At 31.4% G+C, this 23,759-nt stretch overlaps 2 protein-coding genes across 2 annotated transcripts in view; one reads left to right on the plus strand and one right to left on the minus strand.

The window, feature by feature from the left end:
• LOC134710373 (ribosome biogenesis protein NOP53-like) lies at positions 1-22,963 on the minus strand. The gene is made up of 14 exons (XM_063570729.1): positions 22,752-22,963; positions 21,756-21,829; positions 21,376-21,460; positions 18,210-18,400; positions 16,877-16,920; positions 12,926-13,021; positions 11,892-12,002; positions 11,233-11,400; positions 10,849-10,904; positions 9,353-9,472; positions 7,302-7,368; positions 3,752-3,828; positions 2,551-2,607; positions 1-135 (listed from the first exon to the last, which is right to left on the minus strand). Exons 1-14 carry the CDS (start codon positions 22,877-22,879, stop codon positions 129-131), a joined length of 1,281 nt encoding a protein of 426 aa, XP_063426799.1. The 5' UTR covers positions 22,880-22,963; the 3' UTR covers positions 1-128.
• The window catches only part of LOC134710374 (prostaglandin reductase 2-like), a 13,444-nt gene continuing 12,598 nt past the window's right edge, over positions 22,914-23,759 (plus strand). Inside the window, exon 1 of the mRNA XM_063570730.1 lies at positions 22,914-22,993. Within this exon, the coding sequence (XP_063426800.1) occupies positions 22,954-22,993 (40 nt within the window). The 5' untranslated portion in view covers positions 22,914-22,953. The remainder of the gene's footprint in view (positions 22,994-23,759) is intronic.

Here is a 23,759-nt window from a genome sequence, read left to right on the forward strand (position 1 = left end):
TTTCAGCAGTAACAAAAACAGTTTTATTACCATGTACTGTATATATATTTAATAAATACAGATCAGATATCCAAGGTTGACACAATTTGATAGAATTGTCAATGTTCATCTTGTTCAGTTCAATTTCTTCAAGACCTGTAAACAAGAAAATAAAATCATTAACTGAAATTAACCAGAAAATAAATCAGATACTTTTAACAATAAAGTTTAACATCTTTCTTCTGTTTCAGATAATCATCTTGAGATTTCACAATATCTTTTAAACTTTAAGCTGATTTGCAGTTTTGTTTCCCACAATTCAATAATAAAAAAAAAAAAAAATGCTGTAAATTGTATTTGACTTCAGCATCTAATATAATAAATTCTATAAGAATCCACATGAAATCTTTGGGCTTCAGTTATTTCTACTTCATTATCACATAATCCTTTCTCATGTGAGAAAACTAAATACTGATAAAATTAAGGTTGACCTGAATCCATATACAGCATCTTTTTATGAAGTGTACAGATTCTGTGTTATATAACTTGTTTACCCTAAAATACCATTAAAATTCCATTTCATAAAAAAAATAAACAGCTGAGCCATGAGCGCAAGATATGCCCAACTTCTTGTGTGAAAGTTTTATGCAATAATCATAAATAGTTTCTGAGAAAGTTTTAAGCAATAACCATATATAGTTTTTGAGAAGGCCCCCCCACCCTGGTTTTTTTTTACAAAAAAATAAATATCACTAAAATAAAATTTTGAATCAAAACCAAAAAATATGCAGATCTTTATATTAATATAACAAAAAAGTGTGTAAAGTTTTAAGCAATAATCATAAATTGTTTTTGAGATACAGCACATGTAAAAAAAAACTCCCCCTTTTTTACAAAATACTCAATAACTCAAAAATAAAATTTTGAATCATCACCAAAAAGTATACAGATAAAAAAATTAATATAACTAAGAAGTGTTTAAAGTTTTAAGTCATAATCAAGAATCGTTTTTGAGATACGATGCGACATGTGAACAAAACACCCCCCTGTTTTTGTTACAAAGTGTTGTAACTCAAAAAGTTTTAATCTTATTTTCACCAAAAAGTATACAGATCATTTGACAATCAAAAGAAACAACTTTATCAAGTTTCATGAAATTTGGATAAGTTGTTCTCAAGTAACGGTGCAACATGTTTACTCCCGACAGTCAGACGGACACTGGACATTTGTATACCATATTATGTCCCGTCAAAATTTTAATGGGCGTATAACAATAAAATCTTCATAACTAGTGAATTCATCTTTTATATTCAAATGAAGAATAACTAAATCTTTTGTTTACAAATAAAAAGGAGGTGAAATGAAACTATTTGTGTTAAATTGTTAATGCAACGAACAATAATATTTAAATTGAATATCACACAAAAGGTGTTGATTTAACATAACAACAAACTTGCCAGAATATCATGACTGTTTGATATGACAGTTTTAATAGTTTTTTATTCTAAATATTGATTTTGGGGAGAGTTTAATGTTTTGTAGAATTAATTACTTTAAAGTCTAAATGTGATTCAAGTGTAAAGACAGAATTTCCTTCCACAATCATGCTAAGAATACATGTCAAAACTATTAAAAAAAAATCTGCTTTGGTGAACTTTAAAGTTCAACATCTTTCCTACTTATCTATGGTAGATAACTGGTAAAAATTACAATTCATTTCATAATTGTAATAATCATACCAAATCTCTTCCATTTTCCTTTGAAGAATATAAATATGCCAACAAGAACATACTTTAGGTCAAGTTGGTGTTCTTAAAAGATTGCTAAAAATCTATGTTCTTTGGCAAGTTGAAGCACTGCAGATAAGGCAAAAAATGTTATCATAGGAAACATGTGTACTAAGTTTCAAGTTGATTGGACTCCAACTTCCTCAAAAAACTACTTTGATCAAAAGCTTTAAGCTGAAGGGGGACAGACAGACAGAACAAATGAACAAATTAATAGACTGAAAAAACATAATGCCCCTAAGAAGCTCATAAAATTAAATATGATTTTTCATTTTGTTTCCAACATTTTACATAGCGGTGTTCAGCATATGCTTATTTCATCATTGAGAAGTGAATCTAAGGAATAACCATTTCAGCCATTTGATGTATAAGTAAATCTTGTTGTGCTGATATTTACATATTTAAGTGGCTATCTTTGTATAATAGTTTTCAAGGCAAAAGCAAAAATATTGAATAATTCATTTGTGAAGGGCAATTACTCAAAAAACTACAATTTTAAAATGTTGCCCAATTTGTAGAAATTGTCTTGCTGATTATTTTTAATATAAAATGTTTCTCTTTGTCTATTATAATTTTCAAGACAAGTTATAGGCAAACATAGAAACAATTGATAAAATTTGCCATTCAAGGGTAATAACTCCTACAATAAGTGGTCTGACAGAATTGATGTTAATAGATAGCAGATAGATCTCAAAATTTATGAAATTTCTGCCCTGTTGGATCATAAAATATCACCTCATGGAACCAAAATGACACTTTTCATTCTTATAACCAAAATACTTACCCTTCTTCTCTGTGGCTTCTCTTATCAAAGACTTTAGGTTTGTACTTCCTTGTATGTCTGTAAATAAATTATTGATAACCCATTACTATAGACACTTTAAGTGCTAATAAAAAATAAAGTATTTTTTCTTTTTTTTGTGAAACATGGTTAGAGCTAGCTAAAGCCAGAGTCAGTCAATCTTTTCTGAATATACATGAAGTTGTTGCCACCTGAGAGTATGAAAACAACAACCATTCATCCATAATTTCAAATATCCTTAGATACCAACATAGTTCACACAAAAAAAAAAAAAAAGTGCAAACTCATTTTCTTGTCTCCTTCCTCTTTCAATCATCATCAGAAAATAATAATAATGTAAATTCTTTACATTTAGTTTCAGATTAACATGATTAAACTTTAAAAAAAAAAATCACATAATTCAGATGCCATTTACAGTATTCTTCAAATAGCGCATTACATGCTTAACATGAAAGGGTATTTACAAATTCTTATCTGGTATCTGGTCACTAATATGTAAGGTATAGATATAAGATGATGTGGTATGAGTGCCACTGAGACAACTCTCCGTTACAGTAACAATTTATATAAGTAAACCATTATAGGTCTATGTACTGTCATATGTTAGGTACTTGTAAGATATAATTTAACTTATTTCAATTTGTTTAAAATAATTATTCTGCTTGATGGAAAGTAGTTTTAGTCCATATATTGACCTCTGTCTGAATTTAGCCTGACATATGATGATGTCTGATTAACATTTTTTTTTTATAAAATTGTATTGTTGGGCTGGTAATTACCCTGATATAAAGCTTGTGTTCAGCCAAACATTTCATTAAAGGTGTTCAAAGAGACATAACAAATGTAAAAAAAAAGCCAATATTTTGAAACACTTTTTTATGATTACAGTATTATCTGTAAAAAAAGGAATAAACACCCAAAGAAATTTTGATTTAGCAACCAGTTTTATATGTTCCACTTTAAACAGGATAGGTGTATTTACCTGCGCCAAATGAATTTTAATATGTTTTAGATTAGTAATTTTGATTGCAACAATAAGATTTTCTGCATCTCCTGTAAGTTTGTTATGACAGGAACAGATTTGAACTGTTATGAGAACATAGGTATAATAATCAGCAGGTTGACCTCTCAGTACTCAGAAGTAACCATTTACCTTACTTGTACTCTTAAGTTCTATAATTACCTTGCTTGTACTCTAGGTTCTATAATACTCCTCTTCTGTAAACTCTTAAATCGATCTTCAAACAAATGTCCTTCTGGCTGTAGATGTGAGAAAAGTACAGTATCAATATCAATATTTAATAAACATCTAATATAACCTACAAGATCATGTACTTGATCCACTAAGACATGATAGCAGAAAATACATCTATCTTAATTAGGGTAAGAAAATGTTATGTAATCCAATGTGATATCAGCTGGGAAATGATGCATTAATTCATTAAAATTGCTTTGTATAAATGTTATCTCTTCTTCTAACTGTCATGAGACTAGATATTGCAGTCGTTTACTTATTGATATTAATAAATACATGGTACCAAATCACTACCAGCGAGTGACCTAATTTGTAAAAGTGCTTCAACATTAGTATTAACTGGTACGTAATAAAATACATACATAAATATATACATAATAAGATATCAGTTTGATATTTTCATCTGAACACTTTCAATAGATTATAAGGTTACAACTTATCTTTTGATATAAAAAAAAAAAGAAGATGTGGTATGATTGCCAATGAGACAACTCTCCACTAGAGACCAAAATGACACAGAAATTAACCCTTTTTCATGTTATCATTGTACATGTACCCTAAGATTCTGATGATATTTCAATCTCTTTTTTTGCTGTTATGTATTAAAATGCTTCCATCAGAGCTAAACATACAGAAACTTCATCTAAACTTTTGAACAGGGTCCCCTGCCCTTTAAAAATATAAAGCTTTGTCCTGAAAATAACAAGGAGGAATATCACTCCTTCCCAATGTCTCCCATCTATACACATGGAAAAAAGTATTGCAACACCTTGATTTTTAAAAACTTGAAAAATCAGCCTTTTATTTTGGATGGAATATGATAAAATATATGTAAAATAATATTGCCACTTAGTTTATGAAAAAATACATTGGCATTTTAACGAACAAAAAATGTTTGAAAAAAAATTATTTATCTAACCACAATTTTAAAAACAAAATGAAGTGTTTTTTGTACAAAAAACAGTATTTTACAAGTTTTACTGTAGTCAAACTTTACATTGTCAGACATTTCAAAATTTTTCTTAAGATGATTGTTCACATCATGGTGGATCATTATACGACAAAGAATTAGTACTTTGTGCGCAGCCTGCATTCAAACGGTTAACCGCCACTTAACTGATTCCTGCAATAAATCGACTCATTTGTTGCTAAAGTAGCAGCAACCATTTCTGAAGAAGGGCATTGTTTATTTCATCACATGTTTGGACTGGACTGTTCTTTTGCACACTTAGTGTCCCATATATGCTCGATACGGTTCAAATCAGGGCTACGATTGGGCCAAGGAAGATACACCTAATTCCATTGGAACAATGGATCTTCCTCCACGATGCTAATTTAACTTTGGCGAGCTCTGCACTACATTGGATACAGACAACTGTGTGTCTGTTCGTAAGCAATGGTCCCCGAAATGGTCTTATCGCCATGGAATGTGGAATGGTGATGACCAACAATATGTGGGGTTGTCGCAGCGACATTCCTGCCTCTCTCATGCTGATAATCTGCATCTTGCTGCGGTTAAGAGTTGTGGAGGACCCATTACAAGGTGTCAATCACATAACTTTATAAACTCGGTTATTTAAAGTGTTGAAAACAATGAGGATACAAACACCTGTTTTGCTGTTTACGGGTACAGTAGCTACATGTGCAGATAAGAACTTATCGAGTTGATAATTATTGATCAAACTCAGGTGATATTTAAATAATATTTAACTAGTTCTATTTAAACAAATTATCTCACAACAAAATAAAGAGAGTTTTTTCAATTTCAATTTCAATTTGGTGTTGCAATACTTTTTTCCATGTGTATATATAACATTCAGTATTAACTGTCAAACAAAACAAATTTTTCTTCTTTAAACTATTTTTATTTCCCAATATTTCTTTTAATATTAACAATGACAAACAGACTTTGACTCAGACTGAAAAATGTATTGTCCTCTCTTTCATTGATGGTGAGGTAAAAATAAAGTATGGGCCTTACGAAAAATCAAAGAAATCTTAACCAAAATTGAACTAAAAAATACAATAATGTTATAGGATTTAATAATATAATACTCTAAATAAAACCTCATAAACTGAAAAGGGTATAAATCAGTTTAATCTTTAACAAATAGAGCAAACAGCACGAAACTAGGGGCTCTAAAGAGCCTGTGATGTCACCTTGGTCTATGTGTATATCTAACCAATGAAACTCATCGACATAATAGACAAGAATAGTATTCATGAAAAAAATCTGTTTTGTTGATCTTGTTTATTTTTAGTTTCTCTCTATCTTCTTTTGTTTTACTCAAAAACTTGGTAAAAAAAATCCTCATTTAAGGGCAACCCTACCTTTAAAGAGTGACATTCTACCAACAATATCTGACAGCAAAATTTGACTTGTTAGTAGATATATCTTACCTGATCATCTATGTTATTTGAAGTGTAAATTCATCTATTATAATTTTTATCTTATGAGGCAAAACATGGTAAAAGTCGTCATTAATGGGCAATAACTCCAATAATAAGTCATTGGACAGTTTCCTCCAATTTGTCTGAACTATAGATCTTGTTTTGATGACCTTATTTGCTTATCTAAGATAATAAGTTATGTATCTGTTTTAAGATATAAGACAAAAACAGGAAAACAAATTGGTAAAAATATTCGACTTAGGGCAATAACTCTAACAGGAGACAACTGACAATTTTGACCATGCAGACTTATTTGAAGAAACATGTCTTGCTGATCATTTTTGCAACTTAGTAGAGTTTGTCATTTAAGGGAAATAACTCCTATTTGACCTTGTCTGACAATTCTGGCGTATATGGACAATTGGTAGAGCTCAACATTCTGAATATTTTGCTCATATCAGATTTTGTCTACTTATAACACTTTCAACATAATCATCAAAGTTGCATTATACATATATATAGGAAGATGTGGTGTGAGTGCTAATGAGACAACTCTCCATCCAAATAACAATTTAAAAAAAAAAGTAAACCATTATAGGTCAATGTACGGCCTTCAACACGGAGCCTTTGCTAACACCGAACAACAAGCTATAAAGGGCCCCAAAATTACTAGTATAAAACCTTTCAATGTTCTATTTTTAGCCATCAATCCATCTTGGAATCAATTTATAAACTGGATACCCAAACGATGATTGTGGCCAAGTTTGGTCAATTTTGGTCTGGTGGTTTCAGAGAAGATTGTTGTAAAAGTTAACAACAGCGGACAATGACAGACTCCAAGTGATGAGCAAAGCACACTTGGCCCTTTGGCTCTTTATATTGAAATTAGTGCAGTAAAAGCAACTGTTTTTCACCTTTTTTACAGAAATGTTCAGGATCATTTCCCAAAGGCTACGAAGTAATTGCTTTCAGTTTAACCTGCAAACTATAACTTAAGTTACTATAAAAAAAAAACATTTTAACAAATGGACAATGTAAAACAAAACAATACCACAATAGTGTGGATGTCTACAAGAGTTAAACTCACCTTTAAAAGTCTTAATGATCCTTCTAATTCACCTGTTAACTTTATTTCTAAATTTGGTTCTACAAATCTTTAGTTCATTAAAGAAGACAATATTTTCATTTGATTGCACTATTTTTTGTTCACAGATTTTATTTATACATGGTGCTTCAATAGTTTTGTAATGTCACAAACTAGAGGCTCCTAAAAGTTTTTTCCTCTGGCAAAAATTTTCCAATTTAAAAATTTTAAACATATTTTTTTCAAGTGAAATCAAGGAAAATTAATAAATTTTGTTTTGCTATTTTTTGCCAGAGTGTCATTTTACAAAAGGGGTATGAATCGTTTTGCTGTTGATGCTGCAAATCGGCAATACCAGCTCATGAGTTTGACAGTGAAAATAAAGATCCCCTAGATTTTTAAGCATTAAACAATTACAAAAATAGAAAAAAAAACAACATTGAAACCTTAAGGACAGCTTTTGGTCAATCTTGAATAGGGGAGCAGGCTTGGCATTGGAATTTTTAAAAACGACAGTTAATGAAAAATAGTTTTTTCTACAATAAAAGTTCAAATATAAAATATAATTTAAAAAGCAATATACCAGCATGTGCACCATTACTTACATAGTGGGATGACTTTTGATCGCAATACACCTAACTGTTTAGATGTAGGGTTTTGTCATGGTTAAAGTTCCTCCATTGTTTAATTTTCAGTCATCTAGATCCCTGTATTACCCACACAATTATGTTGTGTCAGGAAAGAAAGTTCAGATCCATGCATAAGGCCACACCAATTTAATTTCTTGTTCTAGGGATTTTTGGACTCCAAAATTTGGGGCGAGCGTGCGATTTGAAAATTTAAATAAATAAATATTTATTATGCAAATTCTTGTCAATATAAGTTATAATAAATTTGTTTGTACAAAAGGGCTCATATTTTCTCAAAGTACTATACATCTATCTTGTATTAAATGGTCAAAACATGTCCAAGAATTTTGTAATATTCCTGGACTTTAACCATGTTAACACATTTACTTTAACAGTTTAATGTTATTCAAAATAAGTGGACCCCTCTTTTAGAAAAAGTTGTTTAAAATATGATGTAACTCTCCTCTTTTCGAGTACAAAATTTTTCAAAGTTTTCAAAGGTTTGAAAAGAAGGTTTTCAAAGGTTTTGAATAGAAGAACTATACAAATCCTAGGTATTTCTATTTTCTTTTCTACATCATTAAAATGACCCCTTGTCTGAGGGAGGGTTATTCTTAACCTGATAATAACAAACACAGGTAAAAATACGACCTTTTACACGGGGCTTTGATACAGACCAAACAACAAGCTATACAGGGCCCCAAAATTATTAGCTTACACAATTCAAACAGGAAAACCAACGATCTAATTTATATATCCAAACGGGAAAATACCAATGAACAACATCAATAAACGATAACTGCTGAACGACAGGCCCCTGAATCAATCAGGACAGGTGCATAAACATGCAGCGGCTATGGATAGTTTTGTTTTGCCAGCATACAATATAATTGCCGTTGAAGGCAAATCCTTCAGAAGTTCTTTGTACTTTATTCTAACAACGAACATATTTTGATAGGGAATATAAGTAAGGGGGAAAGAAAACAATTTTTTGTTCTTTACCGGTATATATTTCTGCTTTTATAAATTTATATCTGAGCACTCCTTCTTTGGATAAATAGGTTTCATGCTGAAACAAATATTCTCACAGATATTTAAGAAGTGTGGTGGTGTGCTTTTATGTTTAAATCGTTATATACAGGTTAGACTGTGATTTTAAAAACAAATGTTGATATATTTTTATAATATTTACAAAATAAAACGGTGGGGGAAATGGACATGATTACATTTCCGGATGCGGGAAGTGGGCATATGAAAAAAATCTGTTTGAGAAAAATAGGTGCGGGCGGGTCCGTCGAACAAGGAATCAAATTGGTGTGGCCTAAAATGTTAATAGCCAGAATCTGAAATTTCTTTCCTGACACAGTATAATTCCCTCTTTACCTTACAGTTTATTTAGATCTAAACAAAAACTAAAAAGGATACTTCATTTTTCCAATTTTCCGTGTCTTTGTTTTATTTGCAGCTTCTCTTTTTAGTCTGGCTTCTCTCTTCAGTTCTACCTTTTTTTCTTTTTCTTTTACTTCTTTTTTCAATGATTTCAATCTGTAATATTTTTTTATTTCCTCCATTATCATTCAAGTGTTTCAAACAAGGACATTTTAGAATATGAAAAATTTAAAATATTGTGTATTAATCTATAGTACAAAATCAATAGGGGCACATGAAAAAAAGCAAGTCTACTGCTTTCATTGCTGTTCTTCATCTGAAAGACCCATCTGAAGCATTTAACATAGAGCAAAAACTCTCACCTCAGCCTAAAATCAAGATGGTCCCTAGTTTAACTGTTTGAACAACATCAGTTCAATCAGATGTTGCTTACAGCTTTTTGTAATAATTTATACATACAAATAACACAATAAACTATGTCTAATACAAATGTATCTAGAAAATTTTGATCTTTCAGCAAAACTTAAACTACAAATCATGTAGGTTTAAAGGGTTCTTAATAGGATACTTTAATATTTGTGGTGTTATTATGTTATTATTTAGTCTCCTATGTCAGTGCAACTATTTTTTTTACTCCAAGTCAAGGGAAGTTTATATTAGCTTTCTTAAAATTTGGTATCTGGAGTCATTTATAGCTTTTTTAAAACATCTAATGCATAAAATCAATTAAATTACAGTGTAATTTGTTTTACCTGTATCAATAAAATTAACGGTACCAATTTTCTTGCACCAGATGCACATTTCGACAATACCTGTCTCTTCAGTGATGCTCATGGCCAAAATATTTGAAATGCAAAGCTTATATAAAAGATGAAGAGCTATAATCCAAAAGGTCCAAAAATTATAGCCAAATCCGTGAAAGGAATCAGAGCTTTGCATGAGGGAGATACATTCCTTAATTTATAATAATTTCTAATATTTTGTAACAGCAAATTTTAATAACACAAAAAATCTGTATTTTCATGCCAGTACCGAAGTACTGGCTACTGGGCTGGTGATACCCTCGGGGACTAATAGTCCACCAGCAGAGGCATCGACCCAGTGGTAGTAATAAAATTAACGGTACCAATTTTCTTGCACCAGATGCGCATTTCGACAATACCTATCTCTTCAGTGATGCTCAACAGGACTGTAGAATTTGTTTTCTCTAGACAGGTATTTGGCTTATACAGGATCAAAATATATCAATATTAGTATAAAAGGACCTTGACACAAAACTTGTGAAGAATGGATTTCTATTTTGTTAGGGTGGGATTTAGAAAAATATTATTGTATAAGGATTTGCTATTGCTTTTACTTTGACAATTTTCCTTAGAAATACTATTTAAAGACAGAAGTTATTAAAACTAATGGCAAACCAGTGTTAGCCTTAACTAAATGTTGGTTATTAAAAAGACTCATTCATCCATTCTTTTTCTGGTGTGAAAATATAGAATTTTAAATGTTTTTTTTTCTTAAAATACTTGACATACCTAAATATTTCGTTTGCCCTAAGTTTTTTTGCTTTATCTGTCTTCTGTAACTTTTCCTAAAATGGATAATAAGTAAAAATGTATAAAATTTTAATGACGTTTGGGAATGACACAAAATGGATTCAATTTATACTTCAATGTATTGTGAAAAAATTCAGACACTTCTTTAAAATAGAAAAAAAAAATGTCTGTTTTGTGAAAAGAGCTAAACAAAATTTATATCAATACCCTTTAAAAAAATCAATAATTTTTTTTGTTAAGAACAAAATATACATTTTATAACAATAACTAGTTTTTATTGAACAATCATGAATTCATTAATTGCTTATGCACATTTATAAATGAAATTGAAAGAAGGGTATAACTTTTATTTGAAATATGTACTTGTTGCTTTAATTTCTTTTCTTTATTTCTTTGTATTTTCGTCTTTTTCTTTTCTCGCTGTACAGGTGGATTGACAGATATTTTATCAAGGTCAAGGTCACCAATATCATTTTCTTCTACAGTGTCATCATCAGCAAGTCCAGCAGACATTTCTGTCAGCCATGTTTTCTGGAGAAGAAAAATGTAAATGCATGCGTTGTCATGATATGACACTCCTCCCCAAACACAATTGTAAATCAAAGTAATGACAAACAAAAGGTGGGTATCTGACAGATCTTAAAAGTGTTCAATATGCAACATTTATTTTAAAATCAGTTTTATCTTTCCATTCCATTCACATAGTATTCCAAAGGTATCCAATGACTTAAGTTGCCACAACAGCTTTATCATAACAGCATTGTTTATCCATGTGTTCATAGATTTGTTGGTTTATTTTATTAGATTGTTACATGAGCAAGAATTAACTGTCTCAATCAAAATTGCTCAGACAGAAATTATTAAAATCTTAAGATAAAAATATTTCTATAAAGCTGTGCAATTTTATTTAAATAGGTGACTTTTTCTTAACTTATGTAACATTGCAAAAAAGATTTGACTGCTTATCAAGAAGAAACTATGACACATAATAATTTACTCCTATAAACATTAATATATATTACCTCTAACTCTGCTTTGTCTAACTTTTTAAATTTAGCATCTAATGCATTGTAAAGCTTCTGTTCTATTTTTGCTTTCTTTACTTCTACGTTATGTGCTTTCTCAATCAATGCCTATAATATACAAAAGTTTTATTGAGTAGTTTAAAAATTGACTTGATAACAATCCATCAATAAATGAATACAATGATTTAATGTTACATCTGTAGAACATTACAACACAATTCGGAATGGACATTGCAAAGTGAATTATTATTTGACAAAACTATTTGGACATTGAATGACCTCTTATCTATAAAATTTTATGTCTATTCTGACTAACAAGATAATCATCTAATGCTGGGTCTTATGATGCAGTAGTTTGGTATTTCAATATTGATAAATATGATAGTAACCAATTTCTTAATTCTATGAAGCTAAGGTTGTTTATGTCATAAGAAGCTCCAAGCAGTATGATATAACTATATGTACTAACATTATAGTCATAAATGGCTAAATTGTACTAAATTCTTTGTCATTTTTCTACGAAGTTAGTTCATAACTATCTCAATGCTTCTAAAACTATATGCCTTGGTTTAAACGTTTACATTTTAATGACATAAAATAATAGTAGGAACATTAACTTTGTTTTCAGTGCATACACAATTCAATGTGGTGTTCTAGTTGATAAAAATGCCGTAAACTTCAAAATAAATGTAACTGTTTAGGTTTCTGAATTTTTTCACTAGCAACATATTTCATATCATTAAGGAAAATGTATGCATCAAAAACATAAAGTTTTTGTGAAGAATCTATGTATTTGAAACAGTTTTGATGATTATAAGAAAAAATTATAAATGTATTTGGCCAATTTTATGTGCTTTATTCACAAATGATTAAAATTAAAAAGATTGTATGGAATATTTTTTCCATTTTCAGATATAATTCAACAAGCAAACGTTGTATGCCAAATTTTACCAAAATCTGTGACTTAGCTCATTTACTGATAATTGACCTTAATTGAGGCTCCAGTGTGTGGTATTTTTATTCTGACTTACCTGATAATCATCAAATGCTGGGTTATATGAGGCTCCAGGATGTGGTATTTCAACATTTGAAACAAGTGTTGGTTTTTCTCTATGATGTTTTGGAGGCTGTAAAATATTTTTAAAAATCTATATTTTAATTCATTTTTTTCATAAACTGATGCTAGCTAACAGTACTTGTATACATTTAAAATGTGCAGAACAATATTGTTTAAATGATAAGATATCAAGGAAGTGGAGTAAAATGTTTTTTTCTTCATATAATTCAAATCCATATCAATGATTCATTTATGGGATGTATGAAAAGAACAAATATTGCATTTTTCACGTCACCATTTTTTTAAACTCATTGTTTTCTCTGTTCACATCCATGTATTCCACATAAATATAGACTATGCACCAAAAAAAATTAATTAATATGGTGATATGGTATCATTTCAAAATTTCTTTCTGTAATCTTTATATTCATTTTTTATTAGCAATCTTGACCTGAAGAAAAAACAATTTATTTGCTTCTAATAGTATACCGGAATTTTTGTATTGTAAAAACACCTTTTACATGTACTTATATATGAAACACTCAATAACGTGTCCTTCCCCCCCAAACATGTCCGATGCCCCCAAACGTGTCCACATTGATGTCACTAAACTGCAAAACATGTCTAGTTTTAAAAAAAACATCTCCAAAGCGTGTGATTTGTATAAAAGCCCAAACGTGTCCATTTCTCAACAAAACCCCAAATGTGTCCAATCCCAAAATTGTGTCCATATCAAGCTATGGTTATTGCTATTCCATTAACGTATACTAGTTTTACCATTTCATTACAAATATAGATAAGGTACTTTTTTAAACCGGCTGAAAAAACTGGGTAAAAGTGGGGGCGTCATTTCGGTTAAATTGTATGTAAATTGTACAGTTAACGGATGAAAGTGTTCCTTTCTCTGCACATTAAAATTTGTATGTTCTCTCTAAATATGCATGAAATACTTGCAACTGGACAATACACAATCATCAGTTTAAAGATTATTTAAACAGTATAGAACAGTAAAATCATTAAAACATGTATGTTCTCTAAATATACATGAAATACTTGCAACTGGAAATACACTATCAACAGTCTAAAGTTAATTTATACAGCAAATGTAAAACTATTTTGCTCTAAATATGCATAGAGTACTTGCAACTGGACAATACGCTATCAAAAGTCTAGAAAGTCAATTTATACAGTACAAATTAAATTTGCAATTACGGTAACCACTAAAAACCGACGTTGATCACATAACATTCATATTAATAAAAAGAATCTATAAAACCAATGCATGAAATATTTGGCACTGGATGTTATGTCTCTTGATCGTATGTCTTTAGTGATGCTGGAAACCTAAAATTTATATAAAAAAAAACGGTATAACCAGTTTATGATTTGATGAGTTTTTGAAATACCGACAAATTCAGAAGGAGAACTATTAACAAATTTTTTTTTTAAATGTTGCTTAACGCCCGCCAGGCAATATTCGGATAAATATAAAAAGCATCATCAGAGTTTATAAGTACAAAATAATTTACAAAGTCGCTGATTAATTGAACTTTATAATTATGTGCAGGTTTGCTCTAAATGAGTTTGAAATACTTGCAACTGAACAATAAGCAATTTTATTAAAAAATTAATTAACAATTACAGATTAAATTTTGAATTATGATATTCAATAAAAACCTACATTTAATTAACTAAAGATAATAAATGAAAACTTCGTCACCTGTGTCCACGTCATGAAATTGCCCTAAACATTATCAGCGATTTTATTTAGGAGATACATGTATTTTGAGACGCTAAAAGACACGAGATGTTTTGGCGTTAAATATTGGACACGTTTTGGCGAATAACAATTATCGGACACGTTTGGGGGTTATGAATTAGGACACGTTTGGGGAATATTGTACATTTCGGACATGTTTAGGGAGAAAAGACACTTTTAGGGGAATCGGACACGTTTGGGAGTGTTACATATATTTCATTATTTATCTAATATTCATTTATTTATTGTTGTCTTTATTTAAAAAATGAAATTGACCTATGTGTTTCCTTTTTTGCAAAGTATATCTTAAGGTGATATGGGTGTCTTCCTCCATTTTGGATTGTAAAAAACAGTGAACCAAAGGTCCATACTTTCTATCAAATTAGCAAAATTTAATGCAGGAATGCAGATATTTAATACGAATTTTCATTTAAAAGAACCAATTTATAAGAATATAACTTATAAATATTAATATTTTTGCAAAAATTGATTATTTTTTTTATTTTTTTTATTTTTTAGAATTGCCATTTTAAGGGGAGGTAACTCTAAAATAGTGCATTTTCTGAAGGATTCTACATGGAATTTTCATACCTGCCAACTTTCACGATTTAGGCGTGTACTACACGATTTTGACCCTTAGTCACGATTGCACGATCGTGTTCCTGAAAAACCCTCTAAAAGACGATTTGGTGAAAATCTACACGAAAAATATTGTTGTTCCCGATTTTGAACTGTGTCTAATGGAGGAAAATCGTGTTCAGCCAATCAAATTGTGTGTTTCTCATGATCAAATTAATCAGCCAATCAAAAACGTTTTCTCTCAAGATTGTTTTAACATGCTAGATATTGAACTTGTGTTGTATTCCACTGTTTGTTGATGTAAAAACGTGAACATGGCAAATGATTTTTCAACTGTAAGGAGGTTCTTACACAGAATAAGAATAAAAGCATAGCTGATTGACAAACTTCAATGATGCAGTACTACCATGAATATAATAAATAGTAGTTTATTCACTAATTTATTGACATTACATATACACTTGCTGTAACATAATTTCATTTATGTATTCAATCATTTAAAGTATAATGTACTATTCATTATTGTTCACATGGACCCCCACACCCACATCAACATGAGGAATCCCTTAAATGAGGGACTACCCTTAGTCAAGGGGTCACTCTTGTAAAAAATAAAATAGAAAAATGTAGATTTATTAACTTTAAAATGGGAAATTCTGACATTATATTTGGAACAGCTTTTTAAATGAAGAGTCCTATTATTTTGAATAATAAAGAAGATATCAAAATTCTTGGACATGTGTTGACCATATAATACCAGATAGGTCATAAGATGTATAGTTCTTTGGGAAAAGTTTCTTCAAATAATATGCATATGAATGTGTGCTCATTTGTACTTTAAAAGTGGTTTTTAATGTCCTAACATTGAGGGGGGATCCCTACATGTATGTGTTGTTCCCAACCTGATAAAGGTCCTTCTTTGTGTATAATTTTAAATTGGAAAAGTCAACAACTATTTAGTATCCTTACACATGAAAATAATTCCTGGTCTTACAGCTACATGTTCATATTTTCTGCTGATAAAATAACTAGAATCATGCAAATAAACTTTAAAAAAGGGATGTAAGCTCATCTTACAAATCATGCAAATATGACACTTTTTCTAGACTACAAAACAGCACGCGCAAAAGAATTTTAAACTTTGAAATTGTTGTCGCGCGCTAAAACCCCCATGGGCATTTTCAAAAGTTGGCAGGTATGAATTTTCCGATTTTGTATTTTAGCCGGAAAAAACTCACTGTGACCCTATCTTTTCTTTTGAAATTCTCAAAGCATTGTCTGAAAGCTATCTTTTCCTCAAGTATTTAACAATTGTATCATTTTGTTTAGTTTCTAACCACAAAATGGTGTTTTCTCCTGTATAATCCTTACAAAATGTGTTATTTTGTCGTGTCCTGTAGCTTGAGAAAATGCGCGGTGACCTATCATTTTTATTATATATTTCAACATATATCAATAGATACTACGTTTGGGCAAAGTATGAACAAATTCTATCATTTTTATTTTAGACTCCCATACCACCTTAATATGTCTAAAATTGTTTGCTTATAACATTATTCATAAAATAGTTTTAATCAAAACACATACATTAAACTTTTGCTTCTTTACTGGTAAATCCTCTTCTGCATTTTCTGGAAAAAAAAGGAATATTCATAAATAAAATTTGCAATATTACAGCATGGAGGAATGCAGTTATACATGTACTTCAAGATAAAATCTGACAGCCTTTATGATTTCTCAGAAGCATGCTCACTCTGAGTGTCTCACTAAAGAGGGCAAAGTGATTGGTTTAATACCTATCCAGGTTAAGAAAGAGAATTCAACAAGAATGTGTCCCAAGTACACAGGTGCCCCTGTCACACTATCATCTTCTATGTTCAGTGGACTATGAAATTGGGGTAAAAACTTTAATTTGACATTAAAACTAGAAAGATCATATCATAGGGAACATGTGTAATAAGTTTCAAGTTGATTGGACTTCAACTTCGTCAAAAACTACCGTAACCAAAATTTTAACCCGAAGTGTCACAGACAGATGGACAAACAAACAGATTAACAAACAGACGCAGAGACCAGAAAACATAATGATGCTCTTCTATCGTAGGAGGGGCATAAACATATCCATGTTGTTGGAACTAGTACATGTGTGCAAATGGATCTCATCATTCAGCGTAATGATATTTGTAGGTTTATATTATCATTCATGTCATTATAGTGGAAAAAACATTTTACTCCTTTGTATTATTTAAAGCCATGTCCACCATTTTTGTTGTCTGGCAAGGTCATTGGTTTCATTTATTAAACTAGTGACCCTTTTAAAGATTGCAAACAAGTTTGTTAAATTTAGCTCAGTTGATAAATGGGATGGAAATGACAAGGACAGATGGCACTGACAGACAAGGGAAGTAAAGTGATGGTTAAAGTGATGTTTTTAGCTCAAACCGAAACTTAGCTAAGAAGCAAAAATTAAAATTTTAAACATTATATATCACATACATTTACAATCACTCTTGACATTTCACAACAATAATTAGTATTCTAATGCAACATTGTCTGTAACATTCATTTTGATTGGATAAAGTGACTAATTTTTATGGCATCAATTTGCAATTGATGCTATGAAAACGTACGTGCAAGAGCAAACGACGTATGACTGATTTTAAAGGTATGATATGACGTCTTTTTCTATCAGGAAAAAGAATGGAGATAACAATATTGTATATTAAGCTCCGACGACATCAATTGGTGATTTGATTGTCACACATACCTGTTTACTGTCTCCGCAATTGCTTCGACAGTAAACTTAACTTGCGACTATCAAATCACCAATTGATGCCGTCAGAGCTTAAAATACAATACAGTTATCTCCTATAATTTTTACTCACAAATGGTCAATAAATTTATTAATACATAAGCATACCAGTGCCCCACAAGTCGTAAGACTTTTTAAACAGTCTATGTTCTTTTCTCCTCGTCTCCCTTTTCAGTTTACGATCTGCACGACTTTGTTTTTGAGCCTGTATTTCTGTTGCTGTTTTCTTTCCACTTTTTATCTTTTCCACCACTCGTTCATGTCTTCTTTCTACACCTGGTTTTCTGAGATTATGTGCTCTGTACCAAAATTAAATAAGAATAGTAAAGATACAGTAGCATACTTATGTTTTTTTTTAACTCCAATGCCATAGTCACTATCTTTATTTGGACAAACTGAATTCTGGATACATTCTAAAGTGCTATAAAAATAATATCATAAAAGCAATTTTTGAGTTCATGAATTACATTTATCAACACCATATCACTTCATGTACCAATGTACTTTACAAATTTAAAAGCTGTACAACTTGAAGTCAGTCCTCACACTGTATACCTTTAACTCATTGGCCCCTAAGAGATTTCTGGAAAATCAGGCATTTTCGAAAATATGCAATAAAATGCAAATTATATGCAAATTAGCAGACTCTTGATGCTGTAACTGCTGCTCATCTATTAAACTTTGTATTGAAATTTGGGGGCGGATGGCATGAGTGGGGGGTGGGGTGGGAGGTGGAAGATTTTCTCATGGGTTGGAACCCACCCCCACTGAAAAATGGTCATTTTCCGTCTATTTTCCGATTTTAAAACGACCTTGAGAGGTGAACATTAACCAGACTGTGTTTCTGTGTCATTCAAGTATTACCCTATAGTTACAGCAGTCCATGCATGCTAACTGGGAGTATATGGGACTTAAGTGTCCTGCTGGCGAATTATTAACGTCAAGTCAGGTCTGCCTTAATGTCCTTTTTACGGATTTTTGACAAAACGGTGACCTAGATTTTACAGACTAGATTCCTATTGGCCATATTATACCTCTTTGTGTTCCTATACCACCTATGCATGCATTTATGATAATAGTGTATACCTACAATGACTACCAGTTAAGTAGTGGCCATCAACAGATGCCCACCCCCACCTGATTTTGGCTACTTTTCACGTTTTTCCGATTTAGAACTCTTAAACGGCTTTCAAAGTGCCATATTTTCATGAACAGACATCTGACAAGAGGTAATGGACCATGAACTGCTTGGTTGAAGTCCCTGCTATCATGACAGTTCAAGTTGGGCAATTCAAACTAGAGGCTCTAAAGAGCCTGTGTCGCTCACCTTGGTCTATGTGAATATTAAACATAGGAAGCAGATGGATTCATGACAAAATTATGTTTTTGGTGATGGTGATATGTTTGTACATCTTACTTTACTGAACATTCTTGCTGCTTACAATTATCACTATCTATAATAAACTTGGTCCAGTAGTTTCTGTGGAAAATGTAACCGGTAGTAAAAATCTACAAGTTTTATGAAAATTGTTAAAAATTGACTGTAAAGGAAAATAACTCCTTAGGGGGTCAATTGACCATTTTGGTCATGTTGACTTATTTGTAAATCTTACTATGCTGAACATTTTTGCTGTTTACAGATAATCCATCTATAATAATATTCAAGATAATAACCAAAAACAACAAAATTCTCTTAAAATTACCAATTCAGGGACAGCAACCCAACAACCGGTTCTCTGATTCATCTGAAAATTTCAGGGCAGATAGGACTTGACCTGATGAACAATTTAACCCCACGTCAGATTTGCTCTAAATGCTTTGGTTTTTGAGTTATAAGCTAAAAACTGCGCTTTACCCCTATGTTCTATTTTTAGCCATGGCGGCCATCTTGGTTGGTTTGGCGGGTCACGCCACACATTTTTTAAACTAGATACCCCAAAGATGATTGTGGCCAAGTTTGGATTAAGTTGGCCCAACAGTTTCAGATGAGAAGATTTTTGTAGAAGATATATAAAATTTACGAAAAATGGTTAAAAATTGACTTTAAAGGGCAATAACTTCTAAAGGGGTCAACTGACCATTTTGGTCCTGATGACTTATTTGTAAATCTTAATTTGCTGAACATTATTGCTGTTTACAGTTTCTCTCTATCTAACCAAATAATAACCAAAAACAGCAAAATTTCCCTAAAATTACCAATTCAGGGGCAGCAACCCAACAACTGGTTGTCTGATTCATCTGAAAATTTCAGGGCAGATAGATCTTGACCTGATAAACATTTTTTTTTTGTCAGATTTGCTCTAACTGCTTTGGTTTTTGAGTTATAAGCCAAAAACTGCATTTTACCCCTATGTTCTATTTTTAGCCATGGCGGCCATCTTGTTTTGTTTGGCGGGTCACGCCACACATTTTTTAAACTAGATACCCCAATGATGATTGTAGCCAAGTGTGGTTTCATTTGGCCCAGCAGTTTCAGAGGAGAAGATTTTTCTAAAAGTTAACGACGACGGAGACGACGACGGACGACGCCGGACGCCAAGTGATGAGAAAAGCTCACTTGGCCCTTCGGGCCAGGAGAGCTAAAAAGGTATGGAGGGTCATACGTGCCATCAAAGAATGGTTGTCGCCATGACGTCTATATGCGTCATTAGGGGTAAATGGGTTAAACGATTTGGTCAATTTTTTTTTATATGACTTCTGTTGGGTGTGAGGGTCGTTTTGGGGTGTAAAACTGACCCAAACACTCTTTAGAGGTTGAAAATCGGGGAAAAAATATTTTTATTTTAAGGCTTATACAATAACTTTGCATTGAACATGTTTTTAAAGGAAGAAAAATGTAGAGTACAATCAAAGAAAAAGAATTCAGGCTCACAAGCATTCCAGTATTACTGTTCATTCTTTTTCAAGTTGAATGTGTTTATCATGTTTTATATGGGATGAAACCAATTTTTTTATTTATTCTCACTTTTATTCTCACGTTCTATTTATTCTAGTTTTTCATCAATCATGTCAATAGAAAACCTTTCTTAATTTTCAGCTGCTAAAATCTAAATTGTTTAATTAACTCATATAATCTAAAAGTTAGATGATAGAATTGAGAATGGAAATGATGAATGTGTCATAGAGACAACAACCCGCACAAAGAGCAAATAACAGCTGAATGCCACAAATGGGTCAATCGATTTTGGTAAAAATAATGACATCTTTTTAAAAACAAACAGGATGGTAATTTCATAAAATATAAATATTTATATGCAGTAATTTACTTGCTTACATTCTGGCTGGTTTTATCCTTGGATCAAATTGTAAATGAGAATGACATTTCAAATTTGTCATATCTTTCTTCTTTCTTTTTCTCTCTGAAAAGTAAAAATTAAATAGATATAGAGGTCTTCAAACTGTTTCATCTATACAAAGCACCCAAACATTTAGACATATGAATCAGTTATTAATTCTGACAAATTGTGAAAATGTTATACTTGACTATTCATAATAAAACATATATTTGGACACAGAGTCTACTGGCTTCTTTAAATGAAGTACATATTGACCCAAAATTTCTTTTGAAGTATAAAAACAGGATTAAAGGGGTCCGGGATTAAAGTGTTTAAATCATTGGAAGTTCAACTACAATGTAATTTAATAGAAACATACGAATCTGTGGTTCTTCCTCAGGAGCTTTGTCAACAATAAACAACTGTTCATCTTTCTTTTCTGCAACCAAACCTCTACAAAGAAAACAAAGAAACAGTTCATATCATGAACAACAAGAACTGTGATTTATAGTGACATAAATCAGTTTCAGAGAAAGAAAAAGAACTTCTGTATTAATATCAAAAATGATTATACAATTAAAAATATATAGTAATGTCATGTTTACTATTGCAAAGGTGATTCCCTTTACCCAATAGATGTACAATGTATAATTGACCTCCATTAGTTGTACAAGCAGAGTACACCTTTAGTTAGGGTTGGTACTTGGTAGTGTGGTGGTTTACTGTACAAGGGGCTTAGTATGTGTTGGAATCAAATTCCTGTTAGTACAGTAATGAATTTTGAAAGGCAAATCATACTCTTTGGTAACAAAATTGGAACCCAACAACAAAACTCATGGTTTGAAGAAGTACCTTGTGATGTGTTGTAGATATCGGCAGTATATATAAAAAAGAAGATTTGGTATCATTGCCAATGAGACAATTGTCCACAAGTGACCAAAATGACTCAGACATTAACAACTATAGGGGACCGTACGGCCTTCAACAATGAACAACGCTGATACCCCCTAAAGTCTACTATAAAAGGCCCTGATGAGACATTGACAATCTGACAATGTAAAACGATAGTATACATATTCTTGAGGTGGGGGTCGCGTGTAGCAGTGCTTCCCCTTACCTAGAAGATACATAACCACCCTATTTTAGCTTAGGTCGGGCAGTGTATTTCTCGGTAACTGTGTGAGGTGTTAAGCAATCAGGTCCCAGCTGGTACAAGTAACAGTTTTGAAAAGCAAATCAATATCTTATTGGCCATGAATATCAGTTTTAATATTTGTTGTAAATAAATATTTAATTCATCACTTAACATCTAAATTTACATAAAATGTTGTAATCAATCAGATATTTTGGTATCACAAATATTATTCATAAATACCCTGTCCTTTCTTGAAGTCTTTGGTCTTCTAAAAAGTCTTCGACTTCTGTAATGTCGGTCTTTTTCCATCCCTTCTTCTTATTTTTACTTATTCTAAGTTTCTTTCTTGTCTGCATTTTATTTTCCATTTTGTTAATCTGTTGACTTTTTCCACACGTGCAACTGTTGACATCGAGTTATCTCCACCTTGATGACCTAAAATATGACCGAGAACCACAACATTGTTTTTGTTTCCAGACCAGGTTAATGCAATTTATTAAATCAATGAAGGGTTTATTTGGACAAAATTGTTTTATTTGAATCCCCAACCGATAGTTATGATTTTTTAAATTATAAATTTTCAATGTCAATCACTTTTGATAAAGGAAATGTACAAAAATGTACGATTGATACAACATAAAACCAAAAGGAACCAACAAAAGTAGCCAGTTTACACGTACCTGTAAGATCGTTGTGGGGCTCATGTGGAAGGATCCTATTCTTTTCATACACATTTACATTTTATTCAAAGCTATATCACATACATAACATAATCCCAGAAAATAGCAACTAGCAGTAACTTTTTATATCTTCAAGGACTTAAATAGATATATACGTCCCTGCTTTTGAAGCTATTAAAATTTGCTGTTACAAAATATTAGAAATTATTATAAATTAAGTAATCTATCTCCCTCGTGCAAAGCTCTAATTACTTTCACAGATTTGCATGGCTATATTTTTTTTGACCTTATGGATTATAGCCCTTCATCTTCTATATATAAGCTTTGGATTTCAAATATCTTGGCCACAAGCATCACTGATTTTTTAGAGACATATGACATGTATTGTCGAAATTGCGCATCTGGTGCAAGAAAATTGGTACTGTTAATTTTTATTACTACCACTGGGTAGATGCCTCTGCTCGTGGACTATTAGTACCCGAGGGTGTCATCAGCCCAGTAGCCAGTACTTCGATACTGGCATAAGAATACAGATTTTTTTGTGTTATTAAAATTTGCTGTTACAAAA

The sequence above is a fragment of the Mytilus trossulus genome, chromosome 3 (genome assembly GCF_036588685.1).
Source record: "Mytilus trossulus isolate FHL-02 chromosome 3, PNRI_Mtr1.1.1.hap1, whole genome shotgun sequence".
NCBI lineage: Eukaryota > Metazoa > Mollusca > Bivalvia > Mytilida > Mytilidae > Mytilus > Mytilus trossulus.

Bases quoted from the DNA above. Each gene is read 5' to 3' on its own strand.
- LOC134710373 (XM_063570729.1), bottom strand. From the start codon at position 22,879: ATGGAAAATAAAATGCAGACAAGAAAGAAACTTAGAATAAGTAAAAAT. The intron at 21,830-22,751 runs GTATTTATGAAT...TTTTCTTTGTAG, and splicing joins AGACTTCAAGAAAGGACAGG to AGGTTTGGTTGCAGAAAAGA. The intron at 18,401-21,375 runs GTAAGCAAGTAA...ATTTTGGTACAG, and splicing joins AGGATAAAACCAGCCAGAAT to AGCACATAATCTCAGAAAAC.